Genomic DNA, 22,100 nt, shown 5'->3' with positions numbered 1-22,100 from the left:
TGCAGTAGACGTGGGGGGGGGGGGGGGAAGAGCAAACAGGAAGTTGTTTGCGTACTGTGGGATACTGGGGATATTCGGATTTTTTCATTCACTTGATGGCCCATGACGTAAGTACCATATGTTTTACTGCCTTGTACTGTCAAACCGAACTAGGTCAATTATTTTTTTTTCCTCTTCAAAAAATAAAAAGGAGCCGGAGTCGCCCCCTTTTTTGGCGGCTCCGGCTCCGGCTCCGGCTCCGGGCTATATTGTTTCACGGCTCTGGCTCCGGCTCCGGCTCCGGGCAAAATATGCCGGCTCCGGCGGCTCCGGCTCCGACTCCGGCTCCGGCTCCGCATCCCTGTTCCTGACAGCACCGACTCGGATACAAAGATGGAGCTCATCTTCCAAGCTAACTAGAAACCAGTTCTTTGATGGAAGATGTGATGCTGCCTCTGTCTGCTTTGTTGGCCAATTTGGACGGGGCCGAGCTCCGCGCTCCTTGCGTGAGCGGCTATTCGCCTGTCATCCAGAAATAGTTCCTTCGTCTGCTGACCGTTCCCTAATCATGTGCAATACGGGGAGCTGTAATAAGGGAAGCAACTTTCCATATGAAAGGGGTGTAGGTAGGTGCTCCCCCATCCACTAGAAATGCACTCCCATCAAGTCAAAGTGCACCCCCATAGGCTAAGCGGCGCCCCACACGCCGCCCAACACCGATTAGCTCTATAGAGCAGATGGCGAGGGTGATTTCCCGGCTACATCCCATCTCGGTGTCGTGATGCTTGCGGGCTTGGGAAGCGTCCAGTCGTATGTAGGGTAGTGTAGGGGTACGGTTGAGTTCAATAAGGCCCTTACATTTGAAAGGTTTGAACAACCCGCAATCAGCACAACATACCACAAGTTAAATAAAAAACTACCAAACTCCGCCCAACTAATATTAATAAACAGGTACAAGTTTTTAGAGTCAAACTAATCATGGCCTAAATAAAAATATATCTCAAATCATAACCGTTATCGCGCGTGATGGCGCCATGATTTGCTAATTGCTGTTATCCAAAACGGATGCAAAATAAACATGTTTGTATGTTATATGTATGTATGTTTGTTTTAAAAACGTTGCAGCGGCGCTGGGGACTGCAGTCTTAGATCTGGGTATGTTTGGCATCTGCACAACTCTTGATATACACATTAACCCTATTTCGGACGGGGAGGCCTTTCAGGATTTTCTTGTGCAATTGTCAAACGCCGCGAGACATTCAGCTCATATTTGGTGATTTTTCCTAAATGCTCATTGCGCACATCTCAGCAAAAAAAAAAAATGACGGGTCAGGTCAGGTCAGGTAACCAGAAGGGGTTTGTTGGCTACACCTCAGAAAAGTTTGCAATCACGTCAGAGTTTGATTTTTTTCACGGAGCTATTTCCTCTCATAAAACAATACCTCCAGTATGTGTCGTTTGTACCTATATCTCAGAAATTTTATCTGTGACAGGTCAGGTCAGAGTCGCGACCTTTACATTGCAAGCCTATGAAAAAATATTGAAATGCTACCTGCCTCGAGTAAACGAGTCCAAACTACCCAATTCTTTAAGAATTTTATGACAAATTATCTTATCTGTAGGTAATGATCCAGGTGCCATTTACTGACAGGGGCACCGGAGAGGGTTATCTGAGGGCGGGATCATGCGAGGTGAAATCTACCATACATCAATGCTCACAATACTTACAATATAGACAATGCTTACAATACTGTTACAATACTTACGATGAGACAAGCAAGCACTCTGCCGTTACAGTTCTAACTTCTAACTTCTGTTTCGAAAACCAACGTTACACACATTCGCTGCCAGCATAACATGTATTGTTTGACAGTAACAAAATACAATTGACATCTGAACCCCCAACGGACCGCCATCCACTCAAATTTAATAACCCTGACCGGTCAGGGGGCGAACGGAGGTCATCTCCTGGGCATTACACTCAGACCTTGCACAAAATATCTCACCTCACAGTGATCATCACAACAATACCGCCGACTAACTAGTAGATTTCCAGGTACATACTTGCATCAGCTCTTCTTGCTATTGCAGACGATCATCTTCTCAGGGTAATGTTGTTCGGGACATGAACAAAGATCTTTTTCGGAGTTTCATGAGTGCTACTGCAACAGCCTGGCATAAAACAGGACTTGTACGCTTTTCCCTGCACTTTGCCCTTCAGTATCTCACAAAAGAATTGTTTAAAATCCATCTTACGCTTCTTTCACAGCCTCCCTTGCCACCGTAGATGAATTGCTGTTGCTGGTAGGTAAGTTAGGGCACGGTAGATAGAAATTACCTCGGTTCTCAACGCCTTAAGTTATTTTTATGAAAAAGAACAAAGAAATTATTAACCCGCGCCCCGTTGGGCTCTGCCGAGCAACGCGCCCCGTTGGGGGGGGGGGGCATTTTGGCCCCCCCCCCTAAGATCTCGAGAACCACGCAACGTAGCGACAAGCGGCAAACGGTGTTGGATAGCCCTATCAGGGAACTACCTTGTGACCCAATTTTATTGACCTAGGTCAAACCGATGACGTCACAGGTCAGGTCAAAGGTCCAATTTTCACCGTTTACAGGCATTTCAAGAAATGCGTTGTAAAATCGAGTAAAATGCATTTCATTGAAAATAATCGATGGGGAAATGTTCTTCAAACACATATTTTGCTAGTTGAGGTCACTGATACCAGGTCAGGTCACTGAGGTCAGGTCACTGGGGGGTCACAATATGAAAGTGTCGTGTGATACATGTTTTATGGTCCATTTTACATGACAAATGCGATTATGTGGGTCAGGCAGCCTTTGGGGCCAGCTTAGGTCACGTTTTGGTCAAGGTCAGGTCAAGGTCAGGTCAAGGTCAGGTCAAATAAGGTCAAATTTCAAAGTTGATATTTTTGCATAAAATGGGTATCGAATCGATGCAGCTTGTCACGGGGAGTTCAATGGTGCTCTTTGTTTTGACGTACGAGGTCTAGAATCGCTAAAAATTGAGTTCAAAAATTTGACGTCATCATTTTTGAACAGTTTTTTTCGCTATAACTTGGCCAAAAAACGAGATATCGATCTGAAATTTGGTATGTATATAGAAGAGCGCAGGGACTATCACATATATTCCGGTTTTTTTCGAAATTCGGAAAAATTTTGGATTTTTTTTAGTTTTTCTAAAAAAATCAATTTTTTGAAATTTTTTGGGTCAAAAACTCAAAATTTTGAAAATCCGAGATAGCAGTTTTGTAGCGCCGCTTTTTGTCTATTAGACCATATAAAGAACTTTGAAATTGCTTGATAACTGTAGATTTGGTGAGCGTTTCAAGATTGCATGTTTTTTGCTCATTTTTGCTCGAACATGACCTCAGTTTGACCTCAATAACTCCTGACCTAAGGTGACCTAAGACTTGAAATTTGGTGTGAAGGTGTCAAATTGATGCCCGAAAAGGTACTGAAAATTTGGCGGCGCTGCGCGCCGCCGTTTTCTTGCTATTCAGGAAAAACCACAGGGGGGGCCAAAATGGCCCCCCCAACGGGGCGAGGGTTAATAAGATTAGATAAATGTTGAAATATTAATTGTAAATTAGGCGAAATGCGTATTGGAAAGGGCTTTTGCCCTTCAGCGTCTTCCGATTCATCATGTTTTTCATTTGAAAATTCGAGGTACACAAAATGTTTACCACGCGCTCAATGTTAAATGGGAACAGTACACGGCAGAGCACCAATTTTTGACACTGAACCTTCATCCGTGAATGATTTAGCATAATTTAAAGCTAAAAACAGCGCGAATGGCAGAGTGAAACAAGCAACCTCTTTCACACATAGAAATAACATGTAATCGGTGGTGCGCCAGATGCGCCGTTATTTGTCAACCGCAGAAGGTGACATGTGACGTAACAGCATCAAGAGCGTCTTTTTCAAGAACTTTGAAAAACATGTTTTCTATCTGTCTTCTCCCATTTCTCTCAGCATATTGATTTTATGAGGAAATTGTATGCACCATAAATTCTGCGAAAACAGTTTGATCATTTCTATACATTCTTAAAAAATCGAGTTCCCAACCCCATTGCGGGTATGAATACATGGCGATTACTCGAACAGTGTCATTGTACATGGGGATTCCGAGCTAGTTCATCCTGATTTGGACTAACCGTTTTTGCTTCGCAATAAGGTTTAAATTACTCGATAAATACGGATTCATTAGCAAGTTAGTTGTTTGAACACATCGTTAAAGTGAGTCAGAAAACTCAAACTGTGCTAACATTTTTTACAGTGTATGTACAAAGTCACGTGTCGCGTCGCTGCCTCCGCGTAGCTGTTTCTAATTCAGTGTCACCGGCACCGTCTCCTGTTCAGATATTGGAAATCCTGCTTGATGCGCATGTACGAGTATATCGTATACCCTAAACTGAATAAAACTCATGTTCTAACAGATAACGGTTCTCTTTACTTCGTCGTGACAATCCGACTTCTGAACTTCACGGTGTAACCTGACCTGAAATCGAGGAGTTTTAAATAACAAACGGAACACTCAAAGACGTCATGGTCAGACCAGACGCTCAATTTTGTTGAGTTTACTAGTCAAACGGCTTCACAGACAAGAGCGCGACATAAAAACAGCGACCCAAAACAGCCACTGAAAAACATCAGCTCACAATAGTATCCGAGGCTAAGGCGGCTGCCACAGCGGCCACTGCACGCCTCAGCAACTGTTTGAAACGGTTACTTACTGGCGAGATGGCGCGACCGCCGAGGAACGGCGACCGAGGGGAATAGCGAGCTGCTAGGGGGAGGGGGAGAAGACACTGGTGGGGAATAGACGGGCTATCATGCAAGGATTTTTATATACCTACATTGTATACCTAGGTACTGTTTATTGAAAAAAAGAACTCTTTTTTTGGATGGAACGTTATTTCGCTTCATATCAATATCATTGTCAAGCATTCGAATACACTGATATTTGATTATCGCTTGGAAAGAAATCCGTGAATGTTATGGATACAAACGATTACAATTTTTCCAGTAATATTTTCATTTCAGTACATCATGTTCTTATTTTTTAATTATAGGATTTCACTTGAGTTGAGTATTCAATGTGCATAGGTCGGTACAAATGCGAAAGTATTCACTAAGTTGCGTGATTTTCTTGCAGGTACGGATTTACAAGAGAAGTGATCGCAAAATATAAGGTAAGATTCATACTGGTTATCCATCACAAAAACAGACTGTGCACTTCATATCCTGCTTAACCTGATGGACTAACTGATGCAACATATACTAACTTCTATAACTAACTTACTTTATCCCGTTGGATCTTTGAAGTCTTTGTATCTCTATTTTTCTAGTGTAGCAAAAACTATTATAAAGTTTGTCTACCGAATTATAAGTTGTTAGTCATAATACCATTTTTAAACTTTTAATGCGCCTAACATCCTTATTAAAAGACGTTCACCATTTCCACTCTCGCTCAATCTGTCCCTCCCATCCTCTGAGAAACTCGGGGTGTGAAACTTCTCACCCCGACCCTCCCTCACCCACCCTAACGTTTTCCCACTCCTTACACCTCTCTCTCTCTCTCTCTCTCTCTCTCTCTCTCTCTCTCTCTCTCTCTCTCTCTCTCTCTCTCTCTCTCTCTCTCTCTCTCTCTCTCTCTCTCTCTCTCTCTCTCTCTCTCTCTCTCTCTCTCTCTCTCTCTTCTCTCTCTCTCTCTCTCTCTCTCTCTCTCTCTCTCTCTCTCTCTCTCTCTCTCTCTCTCTCTCTCTCTCTCTCTCTCTCTCTCTCTCTCTCTCTCTCTCTCTCCCTTTCATAGAACAATCGACCGTTAGGCGTCAAACTTTTCCAGAAAGTCGCGCCAGCCCATCAGGCGCAGTCATGGTCGCCCGTCCTGCGACATTTGTCTCCCGTGGAGATACTCAATCTACCGCAGACTACCAGGTATCTCTGAATGACCTCGAACGACAGAGCCAAATATAGCACCTTTTCTGGGCACTGCCATGATGCCAAAGCAAGACAAAAGACACCGCTCGTTGGTGGTTTAGAGACCTGCAGTTCAACTATGTCGGAACTTAATGTGCGCTGTGCGATTTTTGTCTCCATTCTTCAAATAGCCTCAGCTAATTTGTCGTCCCGTTATCCATTTATATGCAACATTTCCATTCAACCACTTGTTGGCAGTAGGATTGTCTTCCAAGTGCAGCACTTCAAAGTCACAACAGCAGGACCGCAGCCATTGTTGCTACTGGATGTGAACAGCGGCAGTACAGGCCGAATTGAGGCCAGGGCCGCAGAATATAGCCCAGCGGATCAAGAGAACGATGCAATCTGGGTAGCCATATGAGCACGATCCCAAGCCAGCGGCAGAGATATCGCAAAAATCCCGCGGCGTGGTTGTGTTATCGGAATACATCGAGGAGTCTGGAGTAGGTTTTCAGTGAAGAGCTTCGCGAGACAGTCACATCTACCCCCTGATCTACCCGACGTATTCATCTGTCAATAGAGCTTTGATATCGTGAAATAGTCAATAGTGGCCTGGAGTAACCCGAGGGCCATGCTGTCTGCCGAAGAAAAACTTGGTCTGGATGGCTCGTGTCCAGCTTCCGAAAAAGCTCAGTGGCTGCTGGTTGCGCCCTATCTCAGCCCGATTAGATGCATCGTGACTTGAAATAGACCATTCTTGTCACTATTTCGGCATATAAGGCTATTAGAGTTGAAAAAACCGATGCAGATGCAAGCTGTAAATGGTGCTCATTTCATCTAATTGTCATCCATGCCATGCCTAGCATGCCATACCATACCATGCCACATCATGTCCATTGTCCATATACATATGTAAAGCCTATCGACTTGAATACCGAGGCGAGCGAGCCGAAGGGCTTCTATCCTTGGTAAGTGAAGTCTGTCAAAAAGCCAGTGACGTTATAAATAAACGTCAGTCGTTAGCAGATCTTTGGTTCGACGCCTGCTTACGCAAGTGGTCAGGCAGTATGCCTCCATCTTATCCACTAGTAGAAATAATGAAATATCTAACATTTGACATACTCTGGTCGCAGACTGGTTACCTGATACCAAACTAATACGCGAAGCCTTTCGACAATACGGCCTTGACAGAAAGCCTATGTACAGTGGATCTAGTAAGGATCTCCAGACGTTACTAGATGGCGTTGAGCCTCAGTTGAGTCCATGTCAAATTCAAGGGGAGGTCAGTACCGAGCTGGGCCCGATGGGGAGGTGGGCGGTGGGGGGGGGGGGGGCGGTTGGCGAGGTCACGGTGCGGGTGACCTGTCAAACAGCCCCGGCGCGGTGGAGCACTGCCGTAGGCAAATGGCGCACTCCAGTGTTGTTCCATATCGCGGTGGTGGGCCGGGCGGCCGGTTAGCTTGGCTGCTTGGAGGAAAAGATAATGAGGCATGGGTTTGCTGTGGCCGGTTCATCTACGGTCAACTATGATGAACCCAAAGTAATGCAAATATGATGTTGGTAATGCAGCTGGCAATGGAATGCTAGCGAATGCTCCGAGCGCCCGAAGGATTAAGATTATTTATGTCTCCTGAAATTTTCATTGAATATAATTCAAGCACTAGAAATATCGTATAGTTCGCCAATTTTTTTGACCGGCTGGCGTTTCTTGCGTAGAGCGCCCTTGGGCAAATAATTATCACGCAGGTGATTTATTTTTTGCTGGTAAGATTTAAGGTCAAATCAAGTCGGTGACAGGAGATGAGGAAAAGCGGACGAATGCCACATTTTTGTGCATAAAGTCTCGATTGAAAAAAGCTTAAAGTTATTATACGTGTAAGCTAAAAAACAATAAGATCAGTTAATAAAAATATTTGACCCGAAATTGGCCTCTGTTTTCTCTGACCATGATTGCGTGTAAGACACAGGTCCAACCGGCTTCAACCCGACCCAACACGGCTCGGCTCCCCCTTTTTTAATATAAATTTGGCCCGAACCTTTTGAATGAAAGGAATCATAAGGAAAGAGTCCCCGCTAAGCTGAGCTTGTTGCGTTGACCCTACCCTCTACCCTCCGATCAAGCAATTTCTGGTCTATGGCAGAATTTAGAGTCCAAAGTTTAACGTGCGCACATAGCCGCGCACGGCCGATCCCCTCACTGACTTCGTCTGGCAGCGGCCTGCCACCAACCACAACCATACCCGTCAGGAGCTCAAAAAACGTCAAGCACACGTCGCGTTTCGAACCCGGACTTTTGCAGCCGGGACGTGCGCTCTCACCACACGGAGTCCAACGCCCTACCGACCGAGCTACCGGGACGGACATTTACCTAGGGGCTTCGCCTCGTGACAATGACAGACGTCAGACACTTTGGCCTAACTATAGCCGTAGCACTGAGCAAGCTGCGCGGGGCGACAGGTGCTCGTAGCGTTTAGGTTGGGTAACCTGTGAGCTGAACGCGATGTCGTGAGTTCGAGCCCCACTCCCGGGTCCATGGTTTTATCTGGACACGAACCAAAACCTTTGCTTCTACTGCAACACAGACAAGCACGATGACATCTTTCGCCAACATCTTTCCCCAAAATCCTCTAAAAAAAAGTCAAAATTATCGCTTATAAATGTCTAGCTAAGTTTCATTTTTAGAGAAAATATTTTTGGTCATTTTCCGGAGCCATTTTAACTCTTTCTTTTCGGATTCTATTCGACCCGATAAAACTCATCAAAACTGAACGTGCCAAATGAAAAAATACCCAACTCAAATAACATTTTAGAAAAGCCTAAGACTGACATCATGCAACTATCGGCTGAATAGTTGCATGCTATGAATACGTCCTAGATTTCAATTATCATTGTTCAAGATTTTGGCTGGAACTGGCGCTGCCTCTCGCTTGTCCGTTTGTTTGAGATAATGATTCCCTTCAGTCGCATTCTTGCTGGTTCCACATGAACAGGATACCACCATACCGGAGTGAACGCACCCGCAACCATCATCCCCTCCCCTCAGCCTCGGCGCAGTGGCGGGCGGCCCTGGGCGGCCCACTCCCGGCGCTACGCACGCCCCATGCGCCGTGATACCGCGTCACTCCCCCTCCCTCCTTCCCCCACAATGACCGGTGACCTCACTTCCCTCGGGATTTGGACTCGCCCTACCCCGACCGTAGCGCCACGTGGTGGCTCTGGAGATCTTAAATAGACCCACTGTACGGCCTTGACAGAAAGGATCTTCGCAAAAAGATGGTCGCTTTTCCAGGCTCAAGCTGCCGCAATCGGTTACGGTATGATCATGAAGCGATTGGTAGCTGAGAATCCTTGCGTGGTTTGCTCGAGGTTAAGGTATATTATAAGTTTATTTTCACTAAATAAATATTTTACCATGCTTACACCATCAACAATCGATTTCCAGAAGAAGGAACATGCATAACAAAATTTATTCGTTCCAGCGAGCCATTTTGTTTTATCATTTTCCGAAACCGCTTAGGGACAACTGCTGCTGAGTGGTTTTGTTACTTCGGTTTTCTTGGTGTAGAAAAATGCAGTGTTGAAACGATATTCACACAGATTACACATATCTATTGTCCAGTAATCAGCCGCCACATCAAAAATTTACCGCGCCCTGCCCTCTGCCGTGGCTCTGACTGCCATTTCCGCAGTCAGGAGACTGTCATACCACACTACCCCAGTCAGAAGTCCTGACTGGTCCCCGAGCGCACAGAGAAGACCTGTGTGCTGGAGCGCCGGTACAGACCGGCCTCGGTAACCCTTCTCGCCTGCTTAGCACTGTGTGTATGTGTAATTTGACAAATATATTACTGAGCATAAAAATACCCGTAAAACCCTCCTCCTCTTGCTGCAGATGCACGCGTCCCCGCTGCTCTCGCTGCTCGCTGAGGTGTTCTCCTGGCTGCCGGTGGGCACGGTGATCGACAACCGCGTGCTGGTGGTACACGGAGGAGTCACCTCTCAGCTGGACATCGGATGGCTGCAGGGCGTCGACAGACATCTGGTGAGTACACAACACACCCCCTTGCGCACCCTGGCGACAGCGAGGGGAGGTACTGACGTGTGTGGGTGGAGGGCAATGATGACCATTGTGGTTCACAAATTGTGTTCTTTAAAATGCACGATGAGATAATGCTGATCAAAGATTATGTACGTACACCTGTCCCTTGAATTAAGTAATATGCCCAAGTCACTAACGTTATTTATTCATTGATTCATTTATGTTTTTATTCATTTGTTTCTTTAGGCATTCTAGCATATTGCCTTTCTTTTCCTCCCCCTCGGCAATAAATGTGTGTTATAAACTCCTCACGAAAACCTATATGGTGGAAGCCATTATGTTTGCCGACAAGCTAGTATTGGCCGCCCCAGGCAGATCGCGACAGATGCTTGGCTTACTCGACGGCAGAAGGACGCAGCGTCACCAGGACGCGCTAGTGGCATGGTGCAAACACATATGTAAAATACAATAAAGATTGCCACTGAGGACAGGTACTACAATGCTTGCTGCGTCCTAGGCGAACTTAACCTAAATAAAATAGCAATATTGAAATAACAGCGAGGAGAAACAAAGAGAAAATCAGTATTACAGTGTACGTTTATTCCATCTTTACACACTCTTGATCAGACCGTGGATGTAATGCACAAAGTCCCTTCCTATTTCCTTGTGTCGCTAACGTCAGTGCTAGGGTATCAGCTACAGCACGTAAGCCACAGCAAACTGACAATAGCTCCAAACAACTCCTTCACAGATTCACAGAAACCCGAAATATCTCCAGAGCCCGAGAGAGCGTCACGTAAACAACGGACCACCGAGGATGATTGTTTATCAGAGACCATACTACTGCAGAGCTTTCGAGGAGAAAATTGGAAACGGAATTTGATCTGTACCGTAGCAGCCAACTTCGGAAACGGAGAGCAAGGCAGTGAGATGAAGTAATGCCAGAGTCCGCCATATCTTGAATGGAAGGGAACTGGGTGCTGTTTCAGCAGCATTTGTATAAGAATAATAACGCATGGCTTTCCCTTTTCAGTATACTTCCGTTCTTCGGATGCCCGATCAAATGCATCGAGAAAGCCCAACGGAACTTCTGCGTCGTAACTACGAATGGAAACAGGTAGGTGTGCCAACCAGCGTGACGGAAAATGGCTGTTAATCGTCTGAGTTGTTCTTCCCCGCGCTGCATTAGCCATTTATTGTTCAGTTGTTCCCCGATCGCTGCATTAGCTGCATCACTGATCAGTGACCATAGCATATGCCTTCTTTTTCTCGGCACCACTTACCATGCCTGACAAATCCATTAAGCTTTAGAAGTACGCCTAAAGTACTTATAGTACTTACATATGACTGTGTGTTTCAATCTTGGGCCGGCGATGCTTTCAAGTCATTTGGCCGTATTACACCCATCCTCATTGGAACCCAGGATTATTGTAGGCATAAAGCTTCGTTCGTATGTATCCCGGGCAAACCATTGCACGAATGCATCATTCAGCATCAACATTTTATTCCTGGACTAGTTTGACTTCTTTTGTGCCTCCGGAAACAAATATAGTCAGGAGTCCCCTCGCTGATTTTATGGTATGGGCCTATTTTAGTCCTTGTTTATAGGCTCAGTCAAATATCTCGCGAATTTGTGAGCATCCCCTACGAAAATTGATACGATGTCATGAATGGCCTGTTAAGGAAATTTATAACGGAAGAGCTGTACTTCCAAACTGCCAGCTTTACGATACGAGCCTACGACTCCCTATCCTGTGACAGCTAAGTGGCCCTTTGATCTGATTGTCCACGAACTTTGGTAGTTGGTACGGCGCTATCTTAATTCGCGGCACGTCTCAAACGAAGCAGACATGCTATGTGGATTTACAGGCTTACAGTGCAATAGTACCACTTGGCGACACCCATCGCAGAGGGCCTAGCTGAGGGCACGTATGTCCTGGACTTTGCTGAAATGAAAGAGGTCTTCATGAAGTTCATTTACCAGCATTGCATCGCATAACATACAAAGTACAAGTCAAGTAGTTGGTGGCTTCTGGATGGGTAATAAGTTGGAAAGAGAATTGCCGCTCTTTTGTAAAGAAGAATAAAAAACGATATAACTATGTTCTATGACATTATATGCTTTCATTTTTCAATGGGACGTTATATGTCATTGTCAATGATCTAGTGGCACTTGTGCCGGGTTCAATAGCGTACTGAACTCATGCTAACATTTTTGGCTAATGTATCTAACTTCTCATGAATGTGGCATGGTTATAACCCGAATACTACCAAAGCATCATGCTATACATATTCTGTGCGCCCCACGTTTCCATTACCCTAACACGCCGGTGAACTTTGTCGCCTGCAGATGCTGGACGTGCTGTGGAGCGACCCGCAGAACAGTCCCGGCTACACCCCCAACACGTTCCGCGGGGGCGGCTGCTACTTCGGCCCGGACGTCACAGCCACGGCGCTGCGCAACAATCACCTCCAGCTGCTGATCCGCTCACACGAGTGCAAGGCGGATGGATACGAATTTACACACGAGGGGAAGGTGAGTGAGACACAATAGCGGGAAGGTGGGACACAACAGCGGGAAGGTGGGACACATGGGACTTATGAAGTATGGTGAGACGCAGACGAGGTTATAAGGAGGTACAACGGCGGGAAGGTGGGATAAAGGATGAATGGTGAGACACATAAGAGACATGATGAGATGGCATGGTCAGATGAAATGCGAGTACTGGAGTCAAAAGAGTCGGTAGACGTATCCAGAGTCTGCGTAGTGTGTATGTATTTACCGTATGTGAAGTAGTTTGCAACGTGAATCGATTCTGGAGCTTTTCAGCAGTAATGCGTTATTCAAAGAAGCTAACTTTCAAATACAGAATGCATCAAAGGTTCTGAATCGGGTACGTCTTCGGTTGGAAGCTCACAATGCTTCTCAATATTCGAATTTGATGGATCTATCGAAATGTTCCAATTCCTAGAAGCTGTTCTTGCTTGCAACGAGCTAGATCACCATCCTAGCACAAAATTAACCAATCTTATCAGAGTGTTTTTGAGTCGGCAGATTCCTTGAAAGCTGATTGGTTGATTCAGACGATCGTTTTATTACCCTGATTGAAAACATGCTCAAGCGGAAACTTACTGGAATCACTACAGCGGTATTGGGCATACAAACCCAATTTTCTTGCACACTTAAAGATCTTCACTCGCTGGCTAGAGCCAATTGAAGCATAATTGATAAGAAAACCGTTAAATTACGTCTCCTACAACGTAACCAAAGTTTCAAGTTCAGCGCAGCTCTAAAGAAGTATGCAAACTATTCTCTTTAAAGCATCTGAAGATGTTCTGTCCTGAACGTAAAACTATGTTCACACTTCACGAGTTGACGTAGTGTTATTACACTCTGTATCCTGTATTCCCATATCGCTTCGAGCTGCTGACATTGCGCTGAGAATCTTTGACTCGCCCACATTTTCCGGCAGTGTTTGACGATATTCTCGGCGTCCAACTACTACGGGCCGGGCTCGAACCGGGGCGCCTACGTGGTGCTGCAGGGACCCGAGCTGAGGCCGCACTTTGTCCAGTTCACCGCTCAGACCAAGACCAAGTACATCTCGATGAGACAGCGTGTCGGAGCTCTGGAGGCGTCTGCGCTAGCCGAGCTCCGAAATAAAATACTGGCCTCCAAACAAGTGTTGATACACGAGTTCAAGAAATGCGATCCTTCTAGGAAAGGTAAGGATCCGTGAGAGAAGAGGATGAGATCGAATGCTTATGCTGTTCACTGTTCAGTTCAAGAGGTATTGTTGGATTGTGGGTTTTATTGAACTACATGCATCTGCTCCATCTGTTAGAATAAAGCTATTTCATCTAAAAATCGTTTTATCCTATCTAACAACGAAGTGAGACTACATAGAATATACGTCTGTGTTGAATAGCTTGCAGCTGAAGCAGCGACCTTCAAAAAGCGAACCTCTGGTAAAAGTTTGGCAACAAAACGTTCGGAGGAGAGGAGATGTTGGAGCTTAGGGGTTTTTCCCCACGTGCTCGGACAAAATCTGCCATTCTCAGCAAGTCCATTCAGCCTAAATTGCGACTGTCGCTTGGCGTACCTATTTTTATCATAATCCGCCCAACAGTGGCAAACTGAGATATGAAATGATTTCATCTCTCGAACTGGCCTTGGCGACCGGATGTATGTCAACTTCAGCATTCCTTAGATAGAAAAGTTTCACCGGGAAAATATAGGAAAAAGCGGTCAGCGGGCCCGGTCCGTGCACAGCTCCGGCGCTGGGTCGATGGCGCGGGCGGCGTGCCTTCGGGCAGCCTTTCATCCTCCGGCTCGTTGGGACTAAGTGCTCTTTGACAGCCTCCTAAGCACAACAGCCGCTCTCAGAGTGGTAACGAAGTGTCGGACGGCGTCCGTCGGACGAGACTGCCGCCACACCGTGGGGCGTAAATGGACTCATTTGGGCGGCACTTCCGACAAAGGCCTGTTGATGCCAACGATGTGAAACACAGGCGAAGAGCGACGAAATATCTTCCAAAAACGGACAACTGCTTGTTTACATGGCTACCTAGCAGTGTTGTGCCTCTATCACTTATCAATCACCGAGGATTGAGCACATGAGTTTGTCCACATTTTTTTAAAAGTTACATGCAACGGCAAGCCTCAAGTGCACAACTTCACAAGTGCTAACTTCTTGCTCAAGTCGCTGACATTTCCAGGTGCTTGTTGGCGTTGATGCTCTTGTATTTAGGAAGGAAAGCAGCTGTGCGGTGACAACATAGTTCCCAGCCGAATAACCGGAATGGAACCAAGTTCTCGTTACACAGGCGACTTTATGGTTAACCAGATTGGAATCGCGTGCTCTCCTAGCCGAATGGCAATTTATGGCGCTGTATTGACTGCAAAATGGCCGGTCACCTGTTGAATCCTAATTTTCGTGTCGGCGGGCCAGCTACACGAAGCGGCTGAAAAATTGCAGCTGAAAGGCACCATCAGAAACGCTTTACATCGCTTATGTAGATGATCTTCCCATTCTGATCATCCTATCTGTTAAGATGCGACTGACTGGCATCGCCCTGGTGACAGAGACAGACGGCAGTGTCCGAGTCGCAGTCTGGTTAGTAGCCTGCCGACCGTGACTGAGTCTGACAGACTGACTGACGTCTGCCCTTAGGACTGATTTCGCCGGCCGACTGGGTGTCGGTGATGGAACAGCACTGCTCCCCGAACATTCCCTGGAGGACCCTGCGGGACAAGATCGTCCCCCCGCGGCCAGACGGACAGATACGCTACCTGGACACATTCAGCGAGACGGCCACCACGCCAGGAGCCAAGGTGAGGAGTTAGGGGCCCGCGTAGATACGGCCACCACGTCAAGGGCCAAGGAGAATCCAGTTACTTCACAGGCTCCTCCACCATGCGAGGTGCCGAGTTGAGGGGTTAGGGCCCCACAGATACCGCGGCACCACACCAGGGGCCAAGATGAGGAAATATAGATATAAGGAGCCAGCACCGCGCCTGTGATTATATGTAACATATTCTGTTTTATGTGCTGTTATACTCAAAATCATAGCACGGTATTCAACTGCAGTAAATTAACGCTTTTATATACTAGATTTGTGTCTCTCTTGGCCTCTTGGTCTCTGCTTCTCTCGGCAGTAAATTCCATTCGTTCGTGGTGATTCATTAACTTATTAAATCAAAACAGATTAAGGCTGCACTTCATTAAATGCAAATGTACAAGTGGTCTTTCTAATGTTGCGATTAGTTCCACGATCGCTGCCCAAAACTTATGTCGAGTTATCAGTCGCTGTAACAGCTAGCATCTTTATACGCGTATGTACAGTTAGCGCTCCAACACTTAAAACGTCGGGACCACGCGCGCCAAGAAGCGTTGTTTACGAGCTCGGGGGACTCTGATTTCAAAGCTGAGGTCGTCTTCTGCAAATGAATGCGAAATCCGAGTGGAAAACTCGCAGCTCAGTTTCTATCCATAGTGAAGCATTCGGAATACATCTCTTGAAAGAAAAAAGAACGTAAGTTTAGAAATACACAACATAAGGAATGCAAAATAAAACGTAACTTTACCTTTCTGGCATTTGCCTGTCGCTATGCATAATGTGATGGCAAACACTTCCAACAATAGAAACTTTACATTAGCGTAATAGTTAGTCATCCCAATTAGCACTATCTAGCTAAGTGACTTACGCAAACAACAAAAATGCGTCCAGAAAAGACAAGCCAGCTCTGGAATAGCTTAAAACTCGCAAGCATCGATATTTCTGCTGGTTCTTCAACCTCACAAATCTCTTTTTGAGCCCCCACGTCAATACCTATCACGGAGAAAGCCATATATTAGCTCGCCTCACGTCCTGCTGGGGCTGTTTTTACCATTTTCGCAAGGCTACTGATCTCAGCATGTTTACACCAGGAGCCTTTACGGAGTTACGGCACCTAAGGGAGGCGGGACAGAGACCCAATCAAGATCAAACTGACACCACATACGGGGTCCGATTAGTAATATACCGCTTTGAAAGGCTCTCCCATCGCTGAACTAAGGATGCACATTGCACATTTGCTCCATGTCCCAAATGAATTTCTTAATCATGATGATTTGATTCCACAGTTCCATAATTCACTTTGCCATTTTCCTTCATTTACTGATGTGGCATGATTCTTGATCTAAGCTAGGAACCTTTCATCTGAACCCGTAAATATTATCAAGGTAATTGAGCAGCTTCCCGTCACCATATTTAAGTACACCTACTAAGAACCACCCAAACAACCAACCAGCTATAGGTGCCCTGGCCTGAGCAACAGATCTATAGCCTACAAGATGTTGTCCTTTTTCAGCGAGACCGACCATCGTTTAAGCGTGACCGTTTCTCATTTCCGTGTCGTCGCGAAAGTCATTTTGAAATGTAACTAGCGGTTGGCACGAGAAATGGGCAAGAACAAAAAAGAACTGTGGAACATTTTGTCTATACCGCTGACTATTCTGACCTTGTTCGGTTCGGATAAAAGGGAGAACGTGTTTGTTGTAAGTATATCCACCATCATGGTCCCATTGCAGGCTGCTGTTTATTCCTCGCCTATTCCCGGAGCTGTTCCATCTTTTTGGCTGTCACACTAAGCGGATTCATCGACCGCACGTAAGCCTTCATATCCCGCGGGGGAAAAACATACCCTTTTCCCACCCAAATGGAAAATGATGTAGACAAAGATAAAGGCAAGGCTCAATCTTCCCCTACATTTATGAATTACTTTACTGCGCAGAAGCTCAGTAGGAGCTTTCAGTGACCTACCGCTCCCTATGCCTACATTCCCGCAAACTTGCAGCTGGCTAAAGCTGACTCATGTAGGCTAAAACTGACCCAATTGCTAGGCCGCAGTTGGGCTACAGCTAGTCCGAGCTAGACCAAAGCTAGTCCAAGCTAAACAAAAGCTGTTCCGTGCTGGCCGCAGGTGCTCAGCGCCGAGCCACAGCGACTGATCAGAGCCGAGTCACCGCGACTGCTCGTCCGCTGTCGGATAAAATGTCCCCTGGCGTGACTCCATCAGTGGACGCGTTCCGCCCGAGTCTGGTGGGACTCCCCAGTCTCCATGGCGGCAGAAGACGATACATGCACCCGTCAGACGCCCCAGTCCCCAGACAGAGACGCTATCGGAGATGTGACGTGCTGGCCTGCTCCTGCCACTCATCATATACTCGGAGAATGACACCCGAGAAGGCTGGCATCTTTGCAATGTCACATTGAGTATTAAGCGTCTTGGGATATTTCTTAAGATATTGCGTGTATCGCGCGCTTGATAAGATGGTACCTTGCATCACATACTGTAATATTGACCCACCGGCTTACGAGTAATAATGACACATCATGCCATCGCTCATCATGTATTGGATTTTTTTAGTGCGGTGTTGTTGTTATGTATTATTCATCATCAACTGTTTGCACTTCCCTTCTCACGCACACACAGCTTGATTATGTATGCATCATTCAGCGTGCGGTGGGCCACGAACAACGATCAATGGCCGGGACACCGCCAGCCCGTGTATGACGTCAGTGGGTCAGTGTGTGACGTCACCCGGGGTTCATGTGTGTGTGCCACAGGAGAGTCCGAGCGTCGTCGAGGCTCTCTATCGAAACCGGGACCGGCTGGAGACGATATTCCGCATACTCGACAAGGACCATTCAGGTAAGATTGACCTTTCAATTCGGCCATTGAGTTGGAGCTGAAAGAGTAATGCACCTGCATTCTGCAAGCTCTGATGGTTGCGATCCGACGTCGAAATACAACTTTGGAAATAAAGTGATAAATGCTAACAGTGGAGTGTAAAGTTCATGAAACAGAGTAAATAAACTTACAATAGTTCGTGTGAATTACATCCTCGCATCAAATATAAATTGATAGTAGCCAGTCTGCTATTTATCACGATTGATATTGACATTACCTGCCACATTGTCAATAGCTTGTGAGGGGCCATAATGAGTGGTATTGCACCGGTCAGTGCTTAGAGTTCAGTCGTTTGTTCTTATTTACGAGAAGGGCAAGTGCCTTCCACATGCCATCTTATATTGCCCTCCCATTCCCGTGCCGATAGGGTTTCTCTTGTTATATTCTCTTCCCTCTCCCGTGCCGTCAGGTTTTCTCTCATCATAACCCCGTCCCATTTCCGTGCCGTCAGGGTTTCTCTCTCTGGACGAGTTCGCCGACGCGTGCTCTCTGCTGCGTAACTACCTCTGCGAGCCCATCCCCTACGACGAAATGGTCAACATGGCTCGCAGTATGGACATCAACAAGGACGGCTTCATCGACTTCAACGAGTTCCTGGAGACGTTCCGTCTGGTAGACATGGACAGCGGCTATGTCACCGACGACACCTGATGCTGAGGAAGGAAGACGACGCTGAAATGATATGTGTGTGACGTCACACATTGACGTCACGAACTGAGGTTTGACGTCAGACTCACGTAGTGTGCAAAGAACTCGAGTGATGAGATACCTATGTGAACCCACGATGCCAGTTGGCTCGGATAAGTGATGACGGATGTTATCCTCTTGCATGGTGGCGACATTAGTCCGATGTTCATTGAGGGGTTTGAGGAAGATAACGCCCGTCTTTTCCAGCACAATATGACCAATGTGTGTTTAATTGTTGACCCACGTGGGCGGAGAATCTATCCTGACCGGCAAGGACCATTTCCTAGTCGATTACGGCTATTCCCGAACTGTTATATCCAGATCTCTATTGTTAGTCATTAGCGAATGTGGCTACTTGCTATTGTGTGCGTACATTAGGGTCGCATTATCCTACTTTGTCGCTTAAAGCGAAACATACAGAAGCTTTCAACGGACCCTGGGCTCGCTGCCGATGCGCTCCTCCAATGCGTTTCGCCCCATCTGATATTATTGTGGTGCGCGAGTTGTTTTTTACTGTTGGTGTTACTGATGCGCCGAGAATAAACCATTGGAAGGGCTAATTAGGTATGCAATGCCATCCAGAAACCCAATAAAATGCGAGCAGTTTGGAAGCTATTCAAGTAGAATTGCTATTGTAGAATTTAAGCAAGCTAATGAGAATGAACAAGGCGATAGCAAACAACAATTTCACGGCAACTTTTCGGAACATAATTACCTACGTTAGGCTACTCAGACATACGAGCATGTAGTGCTGGAATTCGTTTATTACTGAGTGAAGTTACCGAATTATTGCGATATCAATTATATGCGGCATACCGACATGGCCTCATTATACTCGTATGAACGGTGCTTTGGGAGTTTATCACCTCGCGCTACATTTGTACAAACGGTGTGTGCGGCTGAAATGTCCCAAGGCGGCGAAAGAGCCCTATTTTTGTGGACCACCCGCTACGATACCGCACTATAGCTTGCATGGGGTACTGAGGCACGGAACGGTAGCCTAATTCTTTCGTGTGAGGTCGGTTTTTGAATACCGTTTGGGGAGTTGAATGTCAATGGCCTGGCGCTGTTTCATGTTTACTGCGTGTGCAAAAGGCCTGTGGAATTGAGCGGTGCATATTGAGAGGAGTATTGTATCGAATGAAACCAGTCTGCTTCGCGAGCTTCTAAAGGTCGAGTGTTTTTCTCGTTGAATATTTCATCTCATTGCTGTTAATAAACATTGCTCCAGTCCTAGTCTGACGCATAATTACATGGCATCAGGCGGAAAATGAGTTAGCAGCGCGGCATGTAAAATGATTCAGCAAGGCATGGGCTGAACAACGCGGGCTTGAAACAAGATTTTGGTTTCCAAGTATTAACAGTTGATTTGTTAAAAAAAAAATAGTCAGATCACGGATTACCTTGTACCTATACCTATCTCGTGACCTGGGAATGGGCTTATCGGTAAATCTTTGGGTGCACTGTCGTTTGTCCACAGAGCAAAATAATTGATTGACTGTTGCTGATTCAATTATCTGATTGTTCAGTGTCAGAATGGGCAAAGTAATTATTTATGACGCTATGATAAGGAGATACGATTGACATGCAGGAAGTACGGAGTGTCGGGGGCACGGGGAATTACCACCGGGCCATAGGGCCAGGGAATATGGTCATATGGCCAGGGAACTCTCACATCGCTGTCTCCTCACATAGCTCACATAGCTGTCTCCATAATCTCAAGCTACTTACAAGTAAAATTTAAATGTTTTTGATGGCGTGCGCTCCCGTTGCTGCACTGGTCGGACCTCAATGTGCAGCACCGAGCCCCCTCCTTGAGCATGAGTATTGGTCCCTCCCACACCAGAAATGACCCATCGCTGACCAGAATCAACCCTTCTCAACATCCCTGGTTACCTGCCTGTCAGTGGACCAATGCCTGGCCTGACAAAGTACAAACAACTTGAGCAGCAGATGAGGCGAGGACTCACAACGCACCACATTCCCTGCAGTAGTGCTATCTGGCGGAAAACACGGACGTCGGGACGTGCCGCCTGCGACCTCTACAGGTCGATGGACCAAGCGGACGGCGCTGGTGGATCCGAACAGCGAGACAGGGGAGAGGTGGCGCTGCAACTGGGCGAGCCACACAGCGGAGGCGCCACCTGCCTCATGCCTGCCCTCGCCGCATACTGAGGCTGTATGGGAGGCAAGGGAAGACTGAAAAGCCCAGTTGAAGCCTTTAGGAAATACTTTTAGGGCAATTTACATGCTTATGACTTTTTCGCACGCACATAAAACATTGGTTGAGTTCCAAGAAGTAGATAAACATTTATAAAGTTAGAAATAGGTAGGTAACAGTTAGTTAAAAATGTTTCCTTCCTCCTGCAATGTTCCAAGTTTTATCAATGAAAACTTGGAACTCAAAAATAATAAAATAACTGCATGCATGCATTTCAATGTTGTGTATTAGAGATGTCATTCGGATACCAACCTTTTGGTATACCGATACCAAACCGATACCAACTTGGTACCTACACCTGTATTTGGTATTTCAAGGCGAGTGGATTTGGTATTTTTTGGTATATTATGAATCCTCACTAATGTAAAAGAGGCTGAGAATTTGGTATAAAGTCGGTATTTTCTTCATATTCCCAAGTCGGTTTGGTTTCGTTATTTTTCCATGGATATTGTTGGTATTTGGTTTGGTATCGGTATCTCGATTTTCCGTAATTGACATCACTATTGTGTATCGTACTAACATCAAAAGCCCTGCACATACGGTGTGGAAATTACGGCTTTGTTTGTTTCACTTTGTCGAGACGAATTAACATGTCACAGGTCACCCTATTGATTTTTGACAGCTCGTCCAGCTCGACAGCTCGACAGAGGTAGCACAAACATTTTTTCTACAATGCAGCAAGAAACACATGGCTTAAATATGACATTTCAAAACGAGACAAAACGCTGAATAAGTATGACGCCTAATACCACAGTATCATCACTAAGCCACCCTGCGCGTGAGAAGCCGCAGGCGTCCCACAGCAGCTGCTCGATTCTCCGAGAGTGTCCCGTCATCACAGATAGCAGGCGGCGGCTCGGCAGATATACCCCCAGCGCCCGTCTCCGCCATTGGCAGTCTCTGCGGTACGCCTAGTGGACCAGTCGCCAACACTTCTGCAGGAGGTACCGCGGCGGTCAGACATCGTACAACTCGCCACCTCTCCAGTCACCGCCGTC

The 22,100-nt window shown here is 46.3% G+C and overlaps 1 protein-coding gene across 1 annotated transcript in view; it reads left to right on the top strand.

The window, feature by feature from the left end:
* Positions 1-20,117, top strand: part of LOC122364582 (serine/threonine-protein phosphatase with EF-hands 2-like) — a 78,866-nt gene extending 58,749 nt beyond the window's left edge. Inside the window, exons 8-15 of the mRNA XM_043335135.1 lie at positions 5,156-5,192; positions 9,812-9,961; positions 10,992-11,075; positions 12,309-12,494; positions 13,432-13,684; positions 15,133-15,293; positions 18,071-18,155; positions 18,646-20,117. Coding sequence (XP_043191070.1) covers positions 5,156-5,192; positions 9,812-9,961; positions 10,992-11,075; positions 12,309-12,494; positions 13,432-13,684; positions 15,133-15,293; positions 18,071-18,155; positions 18,646-18,845 — 1,156 coding nt within the window. The 3' untranslated portion in view covers positions 18,846-20,117. The remainder of the gene's footprint in view (positions 1-5,155; positions 5,193-9,811; positions 9,962-10,991; positions 11,076-12,308; positions 12,495-13,431; positions 13,685-15,132; positions 15,294-18,070; positions 18,156-18,645) is intronic.
* The last annotated feature ends 1,983 nt before the right edge of the window (positions 20,118-22,100 follow it).

Source organism: Amphibalanus amphitrite, unplaced genomic scaffold, assembly GCF_019059575.1.
Source record: "Amphibalanus amphitrite isolate SeventyFive unplaced genomic scaffold, NRLGWU_Aamphi_draft 000684F_arrow, whole genome shotgun sequence".
Taxonomy (NCBI): domain Eukaryota; kingdom Metazoa; phylum Arthropoda; class Thecostraca; order Balanomorpha; family Balanidae; genus Amphibalanus; species Amphibalanus amphitrite.
Note: the sequence above shows the minus strand (reverse complement) of the source record. Positions and strands in the feature narration are given on the sequence as shown.